Here is an 18392-nt window from a genome sequence, read left to right as displayed (position 1 = left end):
CTTTAAGAGCTAGAGACAAATGACAAGTAAACGCGTTGTTATCTGTAGTTTCTTTAAAAAAGCGATTTCCAGGATATGTCGTGGGCACAATGCGGCTTCAGCTTTCTTCCTGTCCCTTTTACATCTGTGGTTCTATAAAAATGATAATTGATGGTCATTTACGGCACTGCATGAGAAAGAAATGTCCACAAAAATGAGATTCTGTGTTCATTCAGATGGCATACGCTGCACTTCTCAAGTGTCACGTTCTGTGCAGGGGTTACGGAAAATAATAAAACATGCTGCTTGGATGTTTCATTAAAATAATTCTGTCTGAATGGAAATTTTCCGGTCAGGGGAGTCCAGTCTATTTCCCACTTTTCCAATTGATTCTATCATTTTAAATGTCTGCCTGCAAAAGCTGTTTAAAAGGGTGTGGGACTGTGTGCATGCTGTATGTCATGTATATAATTTAATTCTTTTTAAGGCTATTTCTGAAATTAGTGGAAAGCTATATTCATTTTCTTTTATGCTTGTAAAAATCTTATTTAAATGATTCTCTTTATTAAATATCCATGAGAGTTGAATAAAACATGGTCATATATTATTCATTTTTGGTTATACCATGGCTCTAATATCATTAAGAGGAATTGATGTCACCCTTGAGGCCAGAACTTTTGCTAATTGTTATAGGATTTAAAACCATTTGGTTGACGTGAGCATTCAAAAAGCAGGATCTTTGTTAATATGGTAGAGTCTTCAAACTGTTTTCTTGTTCAGACTGATCAACTGAGATTATAGGCATGGTAGTGAACAAGTGCAATCTTCATGATACCGGGTAGGCCAGAGTTAGAAAAACAAATAATTTGGGAGGCCCGGCTGGTTCAGCTGGTGGAGCGCGCGACTCTTGACCGCGGGATTCGATCCCCATGCTGGGTACAGAGCGTACTTAAAAAGAAAACCTTAACAAAGAAAAAAACAATAACAATTCCACACGTAGGAAGTTAGAGGTAAATAGCAAACGCGGAGTTCTAGGGCTTGCAAATCTTTTCTTCCTCCTCCTTCCCCGGTGTCCATTTTAGCAGTCTGCATCGTGAATGTACAAACCCATTCACAGCCATGGGCTCCCTGCTCTTAGATGATTCAGAGACACTTCTGGCATCGTGTACCTAAGGAAACGCAGGCCTGCTTAGTCTACGATAATAAAAGGTGGTACTGTGGTAATCAATTTTTAGTGTTACCTGGGGCTCCCTATTAAGTAGTTTGCATATTCTCTATGAAGACTAACTGACCTGGGGCGCCTGGGGGGCTCAGTCGGTTGAGCGTCCCACTTCGGCTCAGGTCGTGATCTCACGGTTTGTGAGTTTGAGCCCCGCGTCGGGCTCTGTGCTGACAGCTTAGAGCCTGGAGCCTGCTTCGAAGTCTGTCTCCCTCTTTCTCTGCTCCTCCCCCACTCGTGCTCTGCCTCAGAAGTAAATAAACATTAAAAAAAAAAAAAAAACTAACTGACCTGTTGAATGCCAGGTCCCCCAGTGCTTTTTATGGATCCTGAAAAATTATTAATGTAATACGTACATGGGCATAGTTTGCATTTATTATTCCCACTTTTTATTTCTTGGAAAAGATGGAAATGCCACTAGGCTGTAGCTGTTTAACTAAATAATCCCCAAATGATGAATGAGAGATACTGCTAGAAAAAGAAATTAATTCACATATAAAATTTTTGTTCAGTTGGGGGTTGATTGGAATTATAACTCACGGGGGGGGGGGGGCTCCCGAGTGGCTCAGTCGGTTAATCACCAACTTGGGCTCGGGTCATGATCTCGCGGTTCTTGAGTTCGAGCCCCACGTCGGGCTCTGTGCTGACAGCTCAGAGCCTGGAGCCTGCTTCGGATTCTGGATCTTCCTTTTTCTCTGCCCCTCCCCCGCTCATGCTCTGTCTCTCTCTCTCTCTCTCAAAAATAAACATTAAAAAAATTTACAAAAAAGAATCACAACTAATGACAGAAGAGGAAGCAGTGTATTAATACATCAGTTAATCTTTGACTTTTATTAACAAAGTCTGCGGAGTTTAGAATCATACTAGATGTAGATTCAAATCCTGACCCAACTACTTTCATAATAATTTTGCGACCTTAGGTAATTTATTTAAACTTTTCTGTAGCCCATTTTTCCCTACCGCTAATACAAAGGAAATAATAATAGTACCTCTTGCTTTGGATTGGTTTTTTTTTTTTTTTTTTTTTTTAACGTTTATTGATTTTTGAGACAGAGCCAGAGCATGAACGGGGGAGGGGCAGAGAGAGGGAGGCCCAGAATCCGAAGCAGGCTCCAGGCTCCGAGCTGTCAGCACAGGGCCCGACGCGGGGCTCGAACTCACGGACCGCGAGATCATGACCTGAGCCGAAGTCGGACGCTTAACCGACTGAGCCACCCAGGCGCCCCAACTTTGGATTGTTTTAAGGATTATACAAAGTCATGTGTGTAAATTTCTTGACAAGTACATGACGCATAGTGACTATTCAATACATGATAGCTGTTATTTTTCTCTTTCCAAAATTAGGTATTCCAAAGTAATTTTAACTGTGAATAACACAATTTGATGTTGCTGCTACCACAACAGTACAATACCAAAAGCAATTATTCCGGCACTAAAAACACAAAAACCCTCCGTGAGTATAGTCTTGAACCAGCCTTTAGGTTGATTTCTCACTTCCAATTTATCTTTTCCGACCTCGAAAACGTTTTCCAAATACCTGTCATTTTCGTAGCAGCCTCAAATGCGACAAAACAAAATGCAGTCTATTCCGGAGTCAAGTGATCGGCCCTCGTGACTGATTGTCTCCCTAAATGAGGTCTTTATCCTGAGTTTTTTATCACCTTTTAATTGGCCTCTCTTTCCGATTTATAAAAATCTTCAGATCTCTGGTGGAGGACGAAGACCAGCACATGAAATTGTCCCTCGGAAGCAGCGAAATGGGTCTCTCGTCGCATCTGCAGTGTTCCAAGTCAGGAACCACACGCATCTTTACCAGCAACACCCACAGTTCCGTGGTGTTACAGGTAATCTGAGCGGTCTCTTCGGTGGTTTTCAAGCGGCCCCAGAAACCACACAGGATGCTTGTGGCGTGTGACGTGGTGGTGGGGGCCGAGGGGCGTGCATGTGCGTGGACAGAGTGCCTGTGGGAACTCTCTGTGCTTTCCGTTCTCTTTTGCCGCGAACCTACAACTGCTCTTAAACAATTGAGTTTCGTGATCGCAGAGCAAACAGACCTCAGAGAAGAAGCCTTGAGTGGAAAACTGCATACCTTCCTGATGTTCAAAACAAAAAAGCCCCAGAGTTCGTTATTTGTTTTGTTTGTATGAAGAAGGTCTTGCTATCGGCCACTTTCCCAAAGAATGTTAGGTCTGGGAACATTGACTTTCCATTTTGTTTCAGCCAATATAAATATCACAGTGCCCTACGCCAAATTTTCTGGTTCCTCACTCATGGCCTGTTTTAACTGTCACCTTGTTATCATAGTTCTGAAGATCATATTTATTGGTGTCTCAGCTCATTGACAGTAGTAGTAGGTGTGGGAGTATAGATAAGGACAGCCGGATGTAAACACACTGATAGATGTAAGCGGTAACCAGTGCCAAAGGACAGGACGGAAATACAATAGAAAGCCAAGAGAAAAAAAAAAAAAAACCAGATATCACAGACTGCGATGTGGTTGGGGCGCCTGGCGGCTCTGTGGGTCAAGCATCCGACTTCGGCTCAGGTCACGATCCCGCCGTTCCCGAATTCGAGCCCCGATTCGGGCTCTGTGCGGACAGCTCAGAACCTGGAGCCTGCTTTGGATTCTGTGTTTGTCTCTCTCTCTCTGCCTCTCCCCTGCTCGCACTCTCTCTCTGTCTCTCAAAAACAAATAAATGTTAAAAAAAAAAAGGGGGGGGCGCCTGGGTGGCTTAGTCGCTTAAGTGTCTGACTTTGTCTCAGGTCATGATCTCACCGTTCCCTAGTTCGAGCCCCACATGGGGCTCTGTGTTGACAGCTCTGATCCTGGAGCCTGCTTCGGATTCTGTGTCTCCCTCTCTGTCTCTGCCCCTCCCCCGCTCATGCTCTGTCTCTCCCCAAAATAAGTAAACATTAAAGGAAAATTAAAAAAGAAAGAAAGAAACTGCAATGTAGAGCTAATTAGCATAAGGATAAGCAGTCCCAGTACTTTTGACCATTGTGGACACTCCTTGACCTCTGAGGGCATTGCTGAATTAGAATAACAATATAATACTGGATGTCCATCAGTGTTTTCTAGATATAATCAAATCATATCAGTGTTCCCTCTACGGAGATGGGGAGAAAAAAGCAGTCTTTCTACCTGTATTTTCCGAAGACATCTCCCCAGGTGAATTTCTTTTTTTTTTTTAATTTTTTTTTAACGTTTATTTATCTTTGAGACAGAGAGAGACAGAGCATGAACAGGGGAGGGGCAGAGAGAGAGGGAGACACAGAATCCGAAACAGGCTCCAGGCTCTGAGCCGTCAGCCCAGAGCCCGAGGCGGGGCTCGAACTCACGGACCGTGAGATCATGACCTGAGCCGAAGTCAGACGCTTAACCGACGAGCCACCCAGGGGCCCCTCCCCAGGTGAATTTCATGCATATTCCTGGCAAAGGACCATTGTATCTAGCATATAGTGTTTCGTGGACGGTAGAGTGTATGGCACAGTAAGAGACGAGTTTTCGGCTTGCTGTGTGGCTTCGTTGTGTCACGTCGTTTTTCGGGGCTTCGTCTGTCTCCTCTCCAAAACGCGTCTTGACCAGGAGATCTCGAAATTCCACTCTAGTTCCCCTCTGCGATTCGGTGACGTCGTATGTTCCATTACTTTGGTTTGGAACGGGAGCTGCGTTTTACGATTTATCGTCCCATGGCTCTCTCATCAGCAGAGACGTGAGGGTCAGGAAGGGGAAGCCTTGTATCTCCTGGCATCTTGATGCCACATCCGGGCTTTCGTTGTTGGTTATTCAACGCTATGGGAAGAGAGAAGGAGGCGCCAAGCAGATAGGAAACATCTGAGAGGAACTTTTTTTGTGTTACGTTAATCACTCTAAAGGAAAATTAAAAGAAACTCACTCACCCCTCCAGCATACACCCACCGTATCCATGCCCCAGTCATGTGTTAAAGCCAATGTGCGTGCTCCTGCTAATTAAAAAAAAGTTTTTTTTACTGTTTATTTATTTTTGAGAGAGAGAGACAGAGCGCTAGCGGGGGAGGAGTAGAGAGAGAGACACAGAATGCAAAGCAGGCTCCAGGCTCCGAGCTGTCCGCACAGAGCCCGACGCGGGGCTCGAACTTACAAACTAGGAGGTCACGACCTGTGCCGAAGTCGGACGTTTAACCGACTGAGCCACACAGGTGCCCCAACTCCTGCTAATTTTTCAAATGGCCTTTAAACCAGATAATGGAAGGCACTTTAGTGCAGTGATGCAGATTTAGGGCAGTGGTCCTCAAGCATGTCAGAATCACCAGGAGGAAGGCTTGTGGAAACAGCACTGGGCCCTACCCCGGCGTTTTGAAATCAGAAACTCAGATACATGTATTTTTAACACTTTCCCAGGTGGTGCTGCAGAGCCAAGGAACATACCTTTAGAACGACTATTCTAGAGACAGGGTCCTTCTTCCACCAAGAAAGATGGCCTCTCCCTTTCTCCCTACGTATCATATGGGGGGTGATAAGCTATTGTTTTAATGGGAAAACATGTGGAGTAGCTTATATATCCATCAACAGGGAAATGCTTACAGAAATTATGTTGCATAAGAACTATGTAATACTTTGAAGTCACCAAAGAGGGTGAAGTAAATCTGTGTGTAAGAATGGAAAGAGTATAGGGGCACCTCGGTGGCTCAGTCGGTTGAGCATCCGACTTCAGCTCAGGTCATGATCTCGTGGTTTGTGAGTTCGAGCCCCCCATCAGGCTCTGTGCTGACAGCTCAGAGCCTGGAGCCTGCTTCGGATTCTGTGTCTCCCTCTCTCACTGTCCCTCCCCCACTTGTGCTCTCTCTCTCTCTCTCTCTCTCTCTCTCTCTCTGTCTGTCTCTCTCTCAAAAAGAAACATTAAAAACATTACCAAAAAAAAAAAAAGAATGGAAAGAATATGTTAAATGAAAAAAGGGGCAGGACAGAGGCGGCATCTGCACACGATGAAATATTCTTCGGCTATGGGGGCGCCTGGGTGGCTCAGTCGGTTAAGCGTCCGACTTTGGCTCAGGTCATGATCTCACAGCTCGTGAGTTCAAGCCCCGCGTCGGGCTCTGTGCTAACAGCTTGGATTCTATGTCTCCCTCTCTCTCTGCCCCAACCCACTCGCATTCTGTCTCTCTCAAAAATAAATAAACATTAAAAAAAATTGAAAAAAAAAAGAAATATTCTTCGGCTATGTATAGGAAAGAAGATACTGACACACACACACAACAGAGATGAACCTTAAACACATTATGCTAAGAAAGAAAGACGCTTGCCACGAAAGCTGTCTTTTATATGATTCCATTCATACAAAGTGGCCAGAACAGGGAAATCCACAGAGACAGGAAGTAGACTAGTGGTTGCTTTGGGTTGGAGAGAATGTGAGGATTATAAGGGTGCTACGGGGCCCAGGGTTTCTTTGTGAGATGCCGAAAATGTCCTAAAATTGTGGATACGGTTGCATGTGTTATCTTGAATGTACCCCAAACGGCGGAATTCTACACTATAAATGAGTGAGTTGTGTGGTATGTTAGCTAGATCATCATCATCAATCAGAAAGTTACAGGACAACATGTATCACATAATCCCATCTATTGGTCGAAAAAATAGACAATATGTGTACCTATATATGAACATAAATGCACAGCCAAAGGTCTGGAAGCATCAGGGTGGCTGGTGAATGTTGTCTTAATACTTTCTGCCCTGTACAATCCCGGCCCTGTTTAATTTTTTTTACAATGGAAATATTCTTGGGTGTCACCTGTGTAATTTACAAAATACCATTGCTGGCAGACAGTCTCTCCTTTGCTCCTGCCTAATATATATATAGTTTATTATTATATTTATGAATCAATATAATTATTAATATTTATTAATCAATATAATTATTAATATTTATTAATATATATTAAGTTGTTGGCGAAACACGTATAGCTGAGTCTTAGACACTTAGCTATATGGTGTTTTAGTTCAGGAGGGACAGTGATGTGAAAGGAACTAGAAACTTTGTATTGAGCAAAGGTGACCTTTCATCGACTGGCCTTTTTTTGTGGTGATGATGCTACTTTCCATGGTGGCTGAGAACTACCGGCCTCTACTGCTGTTGGCGGACCCTTGCTGTCTTTCAAAGTCAATTAAAAATGATGTTCTCACAATCGGAGATTTTTTTCCCTACAAGCACTGATAGAGAACTTTTTTCCATATCTGATCTTAGGTGTGTGGTTGTCAAGGGAACAAGTGAGAGAACTGTTTCATGTGTAAATGTTATCATTGTTTTAAAATTAGCAGTCCTACAAACTTCAGCTCCAAAAGGCCTTCAAAGTAGCTGTCAGGGGAAGGGATCCCTGGGGAGAAGCCCAGTTCATGAAGTCTCACTCAGCAGGATTTACCCCCTGGAAGACTCTAGTGGGAAAGGTGTGAGTTTTGGCCCCAACCGGAATCCTAATTGTACCACCAGCTGATTTATGTGACTTCGGGAATCTTCTCTCCTCTCTGGGCCAGTTTCCTTATCTGTGATGTGGGTAGGGGATGTGAGGATTAAATGCAACAATTAAAGTAAGATACATAATAAATACTCACTTGGGGGCACCTGGATGGCTTTGCCCGTTGAGTATCTGACTTCGGCTCAGGTCGTGATCTCACGGTTCTTGAGTTCAAGCCCCGCATTGGGCTCCCTGCTATCAGCACAGAGCTTGCTTTGGATCCTCCGTCCCCCCCCCCCCCCTCTGCCTCTCCAACCCCTGGTGTGTGCGTGCGCTCTCTCTTTCTCTCTCAAAAGTAAACATTAAAAAATTAAAAACAAATAAATATCCCTCTCATTTGAGCCAAACGGAACGTGTCGGAGGAAAGGTAGCTGACCTCAAGTGATGGGTGTGCCAAATAAGGCATCCGTGTGGTTGACCGGATCAGCTCTTGCAGATTCCTCGTCTCCATTAAACAGGCTTTATCTAGCAACCTAGGCTGTCAAAGAAAGTGCCTAAAGAATTTTCATACCTAATAGGCTTGGATTCCTAGACCATTGAACAAATCCCAGGAGACTCCGTTTTACATTCCCACCCACAATGCATGAGGATTCCGATTTTTCCATATTCTTGCCAACACTAATTTTCTGCCTTTTTGATTCTAGCCGTGTTGGTAGGTGTGAAGCGGAATCTCAGGGTCTTGATTTGTCCTTCCCTGATTGCCAGTGATGTTGAGCGTCTTTTCGTTTGTGCTCGTGGCCATTTGTGTCTGTATCATCTTTGAAGAACCACCCCGTTCAGATCCTTTGCCCCATTTTTAGTTGGGTTATTTATCTTCTTATTATTCAGTCGTGAGAGTTCTTTATGTATTCTAGATACAAATCCCTTATGGGAACATGATTTGCAAGTATTTTCTCCCAGCAACTTTCTTTTTTTTTTTTTTAAGTTTATTTTTTGAGAGACAGAGAGGTGTGGGGCACAGAGAGAGAGAGAGAGAGAGAGAGAGCAAGTCAGGAAGGGGCAGAGAGAAATCCCAAGCAGGCTCCACACTGTCAGCGAAGAGCCCGACGCAGGGCTCGAACTCACGACCCGTGAAATCATGACCTGAGCCAAAATCAGGAGTCAGATACTCAACCGACCGAGCCACCCAGGGACCCCTTTGGTTTTGTAGTCCTCTGTTCTGTCATAGTTGCCTTGCCAATCCCCTATGCTTTATGCATTCAATCATCTGATCTTTGTTTCTGCTTTACCTTAGTAGAGTTCACAGGACAGATAGTCAAGGCAAACGCTGGGAGACTTGGGACTTGTCACTGTTCTCTTAACATATATATTTTTCCGCACTTCGATCTTTGCACCCATCTCCTCTTCCTGAAATGCCTTTATTTTCCTTTTTTCTTTTTTTTTTTAATGTTTATTTTATTATTTTTGAGAGAGCGCGTGAGCAGGGGAGGGGCAGAGAGAGAGGGAGACACAGAATCCGAAGCAGGCTCCGGGCTCCGAGCCGTCAGCGCAGAGCCCGGTGCGGGGCTCGAACCCACGAACTGCGAGATCATGACCTGAGCTGAAGTCGGACGCTTAACTGATTGAGTCACCCAGGCGCCCCATAACGATCCCTCAACTCATGTCCTTCCCACTACAGTTATGCCGTGGGTAATCCTGCAGCGCGGGACTTCTTAAAACGGTCCCTCCCATTGGCCTGTTGCCCTGACAGCTACTTTAAATGCCTTTTGAAGCTAGAGTTCGTGTGAGCCAGGCAGAGTTAGTGGCTTCTCTTCCTTCCTCTGCGTCCTCGTTAATATGACCTATCAGTGCGATCCACAACTCCCAGGGTCCAATTTCTTGTTTCTGTATGCCTACGATCTAGTGCTGGGGTACTTGGTGAATGTTTAACAAGTGCCCGTCGTCGTCATCATCATCGTTATTATTGTTATATTTATTATTGTCATTAAAAGAGATAATATATACAAAGAGCCTAGCCCATTAGCTGGCACAGAGAAAGTACTCCATGCTTTTCGTTGCTACTATTGGTATTGTTTGTGGAATAAATGAATTTGAGTGGCAGTTATAATAACTTTCGTGTATACTTGCTTCATTGATGCTTTCAACAACATTGGGAGGGCTCCTGGGTGGCTCAGTCGGTTAAGCGGCCGACTTCGGCTCAGGTCATGATCTCGCGGTCCGTGAGTTCGAGCCCCGCGTCGGGCTCTGTGCTGACAGCTCAGAGCCTGGAACCTGTTTCGGATTCTGTGTCTCCCTCTCTCTGACCCTCCCCTGTTCATGCTCTGTCTCTCCCTGTCTCAAAAATAAATAAAACGTTAAAAAAAAAAATTAAAAAAAAAATAAACAACATTGGGAGGCAGAAAACCCCAGAATTGTCTCCATTTTATAGATCGGGAAACTGAAGCTCAGGGAGCTTGAACACAGGTTTTCTGACTGTAAATTTGTTTGTATAATCTGTTTTTATGATTAGTTTCTTCTGATCTTGCTCTAAACTCTATCATCTTTTTAAACATAATGTCTGTCAATACTAAGTTTTCATTGACGGTTAAGTGTAAGAACATTTATTAACTAAGGCTGACAGATAATTTGTTGTGAATGATAGAGCAAAGATTCTATTCTTTTTTTTTTTTTAAGATTTTTTTAAAAGTAATCTCTGCACCCAACGTGAGGCTTGAACTCACAACCCCGAGATAAACAGTGATCTAGAAGTCAAGCACGGGTGAGATATCCTCAGAGTATTAGCTCCTGACTTGCTAATAAATGTCAGCAATAAACTGGTTGAGGTGACATTACTAAATGAACATTTGCCTGTGTTAACTAAAGAGAGAGAAAAGATATATCACTTTATGCTTAACAGCTTTGTAATAAAAAGTCCACTAAAGTGAAAAGAAAAAGTCCCATGGTCTTCAGATTGACCTAGCCAGGTGCCCCATAAAGATTTTATTCTTTCTTTTTTTAAGTTTATTTGGATATTTTGAGAGAGAGAGAGAGAGGGAGTGTGAGCAGGGGAGGGTTGGAGAGAGAGAATCCCAAGCAGGCTCCGCGCTGTCAGTGTGGAGCCTGATGCGGGGCTCGAACTCATGGACCGTGAGATCATGACCTGATCCAAAATCAAGAGTTGGACATTCAACCGACTGAGCCACCCAGGCGCCCCATAAAGGTTTTATTCTTAATAGAAATAGTAAAATTATGTAGAACGTCTTCCGGCATAATTAGAAAAATTAGGAAAAAAACAAAGCAAACAAACGAAACAGAGAAAAAAAAATTGTCAACTGCCACTTGGACACATCCTTGTTAGGACAAGGGAGGCCATAACTGTAGTACCACGTTTCCGCTAGTGGCCGTGTATATTAATTGTAGAATATTTACCTAGGTAGAAACAACTTACTTCTTTTTTTAAAAAAATGTTTATTTATTTTTGAGAGAGAGAGAGAGAGACAGAGGATGCAAAGCAGGTCCTGCGCTCACACCAGAGAGACAGATGTGGTGCTCAAACCCACGAACCGCGAGATCATGACCCGAGCCGAAGTCAACTGACTGAGCCGCCCAGGCGCCCCACAACAAATTATTTCTTGACTGTTGGCTGTGCTTACTCAGACCTACAGAGTTTCAAACTGCCTCCTGGCTCTGTGTGTCTAGGTGACTAATTGGCATTTTCTCAGGTTAAGATTGATACCTACCAGACTGCTCTTTCTATATTTTTCTCCGTTTTTATCTATTTATTATTTTTTCTACCCAGTTTTAGTTGCGAAACCAATGAAAGATCATTTTATAGTCTCAGACTATTATCTGTATAGTGCAACGTTAAAGAAATGAATTATCCCAAGAGCCTATACAAATTAGCTGGTGTGGCCTTCCAGTGGACTCACTTTCCGAAATGCTTATCCTAAGGTAGATGTTTGGGTTGCTGATCACGTCGTGTTGATGACCTCTACCCTATTTTAAACTTTTGTGATCATAAAATAAACAACTTAAAAATGTATTGCTAGGGCACTTGACTGGCTCAGTGAGTAGAGCATGGGACTCTTGATCTTGGGGTCGTGAGTTCAAGCCCCCTGTTAGGGGTAGAGTTTACTTTAAAAAATTTAAAAATAAGAATGTGCTGTTAACATAAGCAAGTGAAGCATAATAGATAAATGGAGAAAGAAGATGTGGGCTATATACATACATACACACATATATATAATGAAATATGACTCAGCCATAAAAAAGGCCGAGGTCTTGCCATTTGTGACAACATGGATGGACCTAGAGGGTTTTATGCTAAGCGAAATAATCTATTTGATTAAAGAAGAGCTCCCATAATCTAGATGTTTGAAGTTTTTATCAAAATGAAACTTGTAATTTCTTTACTTCAGTTTCCTAAATGGCCGCCAAAATAGAGAAATGAGTGTGTGATTTTTCTTGGGAATAGCTTTTTCGGTACTCGGGGCAGGTAGGATACAGTAAGGTATTCTAATCCTTCCACAGTTGAGTGTGTATCTTTACGACTTTCAGTCTACGTTAGTATCTTCTTATCCTACGCTCTCAAATGAGATGTTGTCATTGTTGTTATTATTTAGCGTATATTGAAGTAACAGCACGTACCAACCGATAAAGATGCCCTAATACATGATTTCCATTTCTGATTGTTTGTTGCCAGTATAGAATAATACAATTTGTTGATGATTATTGACCTTGTGTCTTGCAATCTTGACAAACTGACTTACTCTGGGAGGCTGTTGGTAGATTCTGTGGGGTTTTCCACGTAGACACTCATTTTCCCTATAAATAAAGATATTTTTGTTTCCTTTTTTCTCAGTCTGATGCTGTTTATTCCATTTTCTTGCCTTACTGCACTACACGGGAACTCCAGAAAAATGTCGATTGGCAGCGGTTGCGTATACATTCTTGCTTTTTTGCTGATATTTGTGGGGGTGGGGAGCATTCATTCTTTGACCATTAATTATGATGCTAGCTGTAGGCTTGAGGAAGTTCCTTTCTGTTCATAATTGGCTGAGAGTCCTGTTCGGTGTTTTTTATCGGAAATGGATGTTGCATTTTGTCAAATGCTTTTTTGCACCTATCGAGATGATCTCATCATTTTTCTTGGTTCGTCTGCTAATACTGTGAATTATGTTGATTGATTTTTGAACGCTAAAGCAACCATACACTGAAGGAACAAACCCCATGATGTATTATCTTCTTTCTATATATTATTACATTTGATTTGCTAAAATTGTAGGAATTTTTCCATCTGTACTCATGAGGAATTTTGGTTTTAGTCTTCTTAGTTTTCTTATCTCTGTCTGGTTTTGATATTAAGATAATGCTGGCGGGGCGCCTGGGTGGCTCAGTCGGTTGAGAGGCCGACTTCGGCTCAGGTCATGATCTCGCAATCAGTGAGTTCGAGCCCCGCGTCGGGCTCTGTGCTGACAGCTCGGAGCCTGGAGCCTGTTTCGGATTCTGTGTCTCCCTCTCTCTGACCCTCCCCCGTTCATGCTCTGTCTCTCTCTGTCTCAAAAATAAATAAACATTAAAAAAAATTAAAAAAAAAAGATAATGCTGGCTTTGTCGATATTAGGATAATGCTGGCTTTGTCGAATGAGTTGACACATGTTCCCACCTCTTAATTTTCTGGATATGTTTCTGTAGAACTGGTGATATTTCTTCCTTAAATGTTTCGTGGAATTCACCAGAGAAAATTCAGTTTTATAGTAGACATATAGCTATTCGGGTTATTTATTTCTTGTAGAGTTATCTTTAGCAGCCCGTGTCTTTCAAGGAATTTATCCATTTCAACTGAGTTGTCAAGTGTATTGGCATACAATTGTTCATATTTACTCACTATTCTTTTAAAAGCTATACAATGTCTAGTAATCTCACCTCTCTCAATCCTGGTATTGGTAATTTGTGTTTTTTCTCTTTATTTCCCTAATCTAACTAGAGTTTTATCAAACATATGGATCTTTTCAAAGAACCAAACCTTTTTGGGTTTTGTTGTTGTTGTTGTTTTTCTCTTTCTGTATTACATTTCATCAGTTTCCTCTCTGATCTTTATTATTTCCATTTTCCTGCTTTTTGTGATTAAGCTGCTATTTAACTGCTAGTTTCTTTTAGTTTTCAATGTTTATTTATTTTGAGAGAGAGCAAGCCAGCAGGGGGAGGGGCAGAGTGAGCAAGCACGCACGAGAGAGAGAGAGAGAGAGAGAGAGAGAGAGAGAGAGAGAGAATCCCAAGCAGGCTCTGCACTATCTGTGTTGAGTCCGGGGTGGGGCTTGAACTCACAAACTGTGAGATCATGACCTGAGCCAAAATCAAGAGTTGGCTGCTTAACCGACTGAGCCACCCAGGCACCTCAATTTCTAGTTTCTTAAGGAGGAAGCTGAAGTCTTTCATCAGACTGATAATAAATATTCTTTCCTCAGAAATCTGTTTTGCCTTATTTTATGGTCATGCCAGGTGTTTTTGTTTTTTGTTTTTCCACTAAGCTTTGTGCCCAACATTGGCCTTGGACTCATGACCCTGAGATTAAGAGTCACATGTTCTACTAACTGAGCCAGCTGGGCACCTCATGCCAGCTTTACTTTCTTTCTTTCTTTTTGTTTTTTTTGTTAAATTTTTTTAATGTTTATTTATTTTTGGGAGAGAGAGACAAAGTGTGAGCAGGAGAGGGGGCAGAGAGAGAGGGAGACACAGAATTAGACGCAGGCTCCAGGCTCTGAGCTGTCAGCACAGAGCCCGACACGGGGCTCGAACTCACGAACCATGAGATCATGACCTGAGCTGAAGTCAGATGCTCCACCGACTGAGCCACCCAGGCGCCCCCATTTTATTTATTTTTGAGGGAGACTGTTTTTTGATCTCCGTAGCCCTCTGTCTCTGCAGGTCTCTTCTCCTGTGTTCTGCCCTACAAACCTAGCTGCCTTAACTCCCTCGACATTCGCAGGGAGAATGCCGTGCTTCATGTGGGTTCCTCCTCCCTGTACCTCTGTCTTGGAAAGTCCAGAACAATCATGGGGCTCATCTAACTTGCTTCTCATCTTTCGCAGATCCCTCTCCTTCATCCAGTCTTTTACTGTTTTTTTGTTTTGTTTTGTTTTTTCATATATTTTGTCTGGTTTTAAGTTGTTTCAAGAGGTAAGGTAAATCCAGTCCCTGTTCTTTTATCTTTGCTGGAGGCAAAAAATCTAGAGGCTGTAATTAAATGCCAAATTGTGAGACTCAGGCTAACGGTGCCTGATTATTTTGGAGATTTGGTTAGAGATTGCTTTACAAAGGAAGTCAAATTTGAACTGGGCTTTGAAGGAGGGAAGCTATTGTATGTGAAAAATAATGGCATAAATAAAGGGTCTAGAAAAAAGGTAAGCCTGGTTTTTACCGATGAGCCAGTCTAGACAACAACCTGAAATAATGAATAATAAGGTTGAACCGTTGAGCTGGGCCGTTAGAAAAAAATAAATCTTTAAATTCCAGAGGCACCTGGCTGGCTCAGTCAGTAGTGCCTGCGACTCTTGATCTCGGGGTTGTGTGTTCGAGCCCCACGTTAGGTATAGAGATTACTTAAAAATAAAATCTTAAGAAACAAAACAAAACAGGGGCGCCTGTGTGGCTCAGTCGGTTGAGTGTCCGGCTTCGGCTCAGGTCATGATCTCACAGTTCGTGAGTTCAGACCCCGCGTCGGGCTCTGTGCTGACAGCTCAGAGCCCGGAGCCTGTTTCCGAGTCTGTGTCTCCCTTTTTCTCTGCCCCTCCTCCCCACGTGCTCTGTCTCTCTCTGCCTCTCAAAAATAAAGAAAACTAATTTAAAAAAAATTTTTTTAAAGAAACAAAACAAAACAAAACAAATCTGTAAATTCCTATATTGTGATATAGTGCTGATAGAAAGCCCTTAGAAGTATTTAGGCTCTAGGCAGTGTTGTATAATAAGAACAGTTTAATTAATATTAATATAAACTTTTATATCCAGTCTATAGATCTCTTTTACTTTAAACATGCATCTGTTCCTTTTGTGTCCTCTGAATTAAACATGGATATGGCATTGTTTTCATCAAATGCATTATATTTACTTAGAGACTGGGAAAAAACCCATTCTTTAACCTTCTTTTCTTTTCTTTTTTTTTTTTTTTAATGTTTATTTCTGAGACAGAGAGAGATAGAGCATGAGCGGGGGAGGGGCAGAGAGAGAGGGAGACACAGAATCCAAAGCAGGCTCCAGGCTCTGAGCTGTCAGCACAGAGCCCGACATGGGGCTCGAACTCACAAACCGTGAGATCATGACCTGAGCTGAAGTCAGTCGCTCAACTGACTGAGACACCCAGGCACCCCTAACCTTCTTTTCTTTAGTTCCTTTATCTTTGTTTGTAAAACCTATTTTCCACTAATACTCTTTATTGCTCTTCTCAGGATGTGTTTCCTTCTTCTCCCACTTCCTTTTCAAAATTACGCTGATCAAAACTAGATACAATATGCTAGTGAGTTATTTCCAGTGCAGAATTTAATGGAAAGATTTGCTTCCCAAATTGCTTTTTAATACCTGAAATTATCATTCTAGCCTTTTTCACAATGACATTATATTTAATTTGAAAGCTATTGACATTCAGGGTTCCTGGGTGGCTCAGTCGGTTAAGCGTCCAACTTCGGCTCAGGTCATGATCTCACTGCTCATGGGGTCGAGTCCTGTGTTGGGCTCTATGCTGACAGCTCAGAGCCTGGAGCCTCCTTTGGACTCTGTGTCTCCGTCTCTCTCTCTCTCTGCCCCTCTTCCACTCATGCTCTGTCTCTCCATCTCTCTCTCGCTCAAAAATAAATAAACATTAAAATTTTTTTTTCAACGTTTATTTATTTTTGGGACAGAGAGAGACAGAGCATGAACGGGGGAGAGGCAGAGAGAGAGGGAGACACAGAATCGGAAACAGGCTCCAGGCTCTGAGCCGTCAGCCCAGAGCCTGACGCGGGGCTCGAACTCACGGACCGCGAGATCGTGACCTGGCTGAAGTCGGACGCTTAACCGACTGCGCCACCCAGGCGCCCCTAAAATTTTTTAAGAAAGAAAAATGAAAGCTATCGACATTCAACCAACTTTTGGTAGTAATTATATATATACATATATATATATATATATATATATATACACACACACACATATATATATATATAAATATATATTATCACATTCATTTAAGATGTCTCAGTCCTTCAGGGTATTACATAGGTACCTCCCTCTATTTAAAACAATTTTCTTAACAAAAAATATTTTTTTAAGTTCATTTCATTTATTTTGAGAGAGTGCGAGAGCACGCGCACAGCAGGGGCAGAGAGAGAAGGGGAGAGAGAGAATCCCAAGCAGGATCTGCACTGTCAGCACAGAGCCCGATGCGGGGCTCAAACTCACAAACCATGAGATCATGACCTGAGCTCAGGTCAAGAGTTGGACGCTTAACCAACTGAGCCAGTTAGGCACCCCTATTTAATAGGAATTGAAGTTTTGATACATTGGGTTAGTTTAATACAGGGGATAGAAAAAGGATTTTTTTTTTTGAATGCCCTGGTTTTCTTCCCCCAAAGGATGTGAAGAAGAAGAAAAGAATAGATATGGGAAGAGTTATAGGAGGGGGAAAGGGAAATATTAGAGTAAAGAAGCGAAGAACAGATAATAATCTCCACATTCATTATGGAACCCAAGGCCCAGAAGAAATAGAAAAATCGAGAACTAAGATATGGATTGGGGCAGAAAGAAGTTTAGTTTAAAGCAATAGGAACCATTTTACAGATACTCTAAAAAACTGGAAACTTTGCTCAGTTTTGCGTAAACCAGAGCTGTATCGATAGAGAGTGAACTAGCATATGGAAACAGACAAAATGCCTTATAGCATTTTGACAAGAGGAATGAGTACAAACGTGGTGGAAGAAAATGGTTTTATATTAAAAGGACACATTTTAAGTGTGCAGGGGATCTTTTTTTTTTTTTTTTTAAGTTTTATTTGTTCAAGTAATCCGCACATCCCACATGGGGCTCACACTCACGACCCCGAGATCAAGAGTTGCATGCTCTTTCGACTGAACCAGTCAGGCGCCCCATCAGGGTGTCTTTGAGAGTCTTCCTCGAGTTGAATGGGGGAGGAAATGTATAAGAGTAAAAGCGAAAGATAAATCTATAGAAGGCAGGTAAGACCTGTGGAGAATGACCTCCCCCTCTCTTTGAATGTGTGCACCCTTCACGAGATTAGAGTATAAAAGTTGTTTAGAGAAACTAACAACATACAGATTCTAAATATCTTGTTAGCGTGCTGTTATCTGTAGAGAACTGTAGTCTCTTTAGACAAAGCTGGGATATACAGATAACAGCACGCCAAGAAGATATTTAGAATCTGTATGAATATAATCTGAATCGACAGATTCTTATTTGGATACAGATAGCAATAGTCAGGAATAAAATTGGCAAATACGGAATTGGATGGCAGGATTGTTCATTTATACATTTGAAAGTAAAGGCTGTGAAATATACAAAAAGGGAAACTACTTTATAGGCAGTAAAAATAAAGGCAAAACCTCACAAACCAGACACTTTGCCAAAGGTAGGTAAATTAAGCTTAGAATAGAAGATATTCAGAGTGCGATAAAAGTGGCCTACGAGCTTCAGCTTCCTTTCTTGGGAGCCGCCAGATTATACTGAGGAAGGGTAGAGGATTTTTTTCTTTCTTTTTTAAGACAGTGCAAAGGGAAACAAAACGATCAGGTTTGTGAAG

General features: G+C 42.3%; 1 protein-coding gene across 11 annotated transcripts in view; it reads left to right on the top strand.

The window, feature by feature from the left end:
• KLHL13 (kelch like family member 13) overlaps positions 1-18392 on the top strand; it is a 207315-nt gene that overhangs the window by 162031 nt on the left and 26892 nt on the right. For 9 of the 11 annotated variants that reach the window (XM_040468019.1, XM_040468015.1, XM_040468016.1 and 6 more), the window contains one exon: positions 2901-3042. The exons of 1 other annotated variant lie outside the window; for it this stretch is intronic. In XM_040468019.1, the coding sequence (XP_040323953.1) occupies positions 2929-3042 (114 nt within the window). In that variant the 5' untranslated portion in view covers positions 2901-2928. Of the gene's footprint in view, positions 1-2542; positions 2652-2900; positions 3043-18392 lie in introns of all 11 variants that reach the window. One more of the 11 variants, XM_040468018.1, reaches the window with a different exon arrangement.

Source organism: Herpailurus yagouaroundi, unplaced genomic scaffold (assembly GCF_014898765.1).
Source record: "Herpailurus yagouaroundi ecotype Mexico unplaced genomic scaffold, PumYag 67641, whole genome shotgun sequence".
In the NCBI taxonomy this organism is placed as follows: domain Eukaryota; kingdom Metazoa; phylum Chordata; class Mammalia; order Carnivora; family Felidae; genus Herpailurus; species Herpailurus yagouaroundi.
This window is presented reverse-complemented; position numbering and strand designations above follow the sequence as displayed.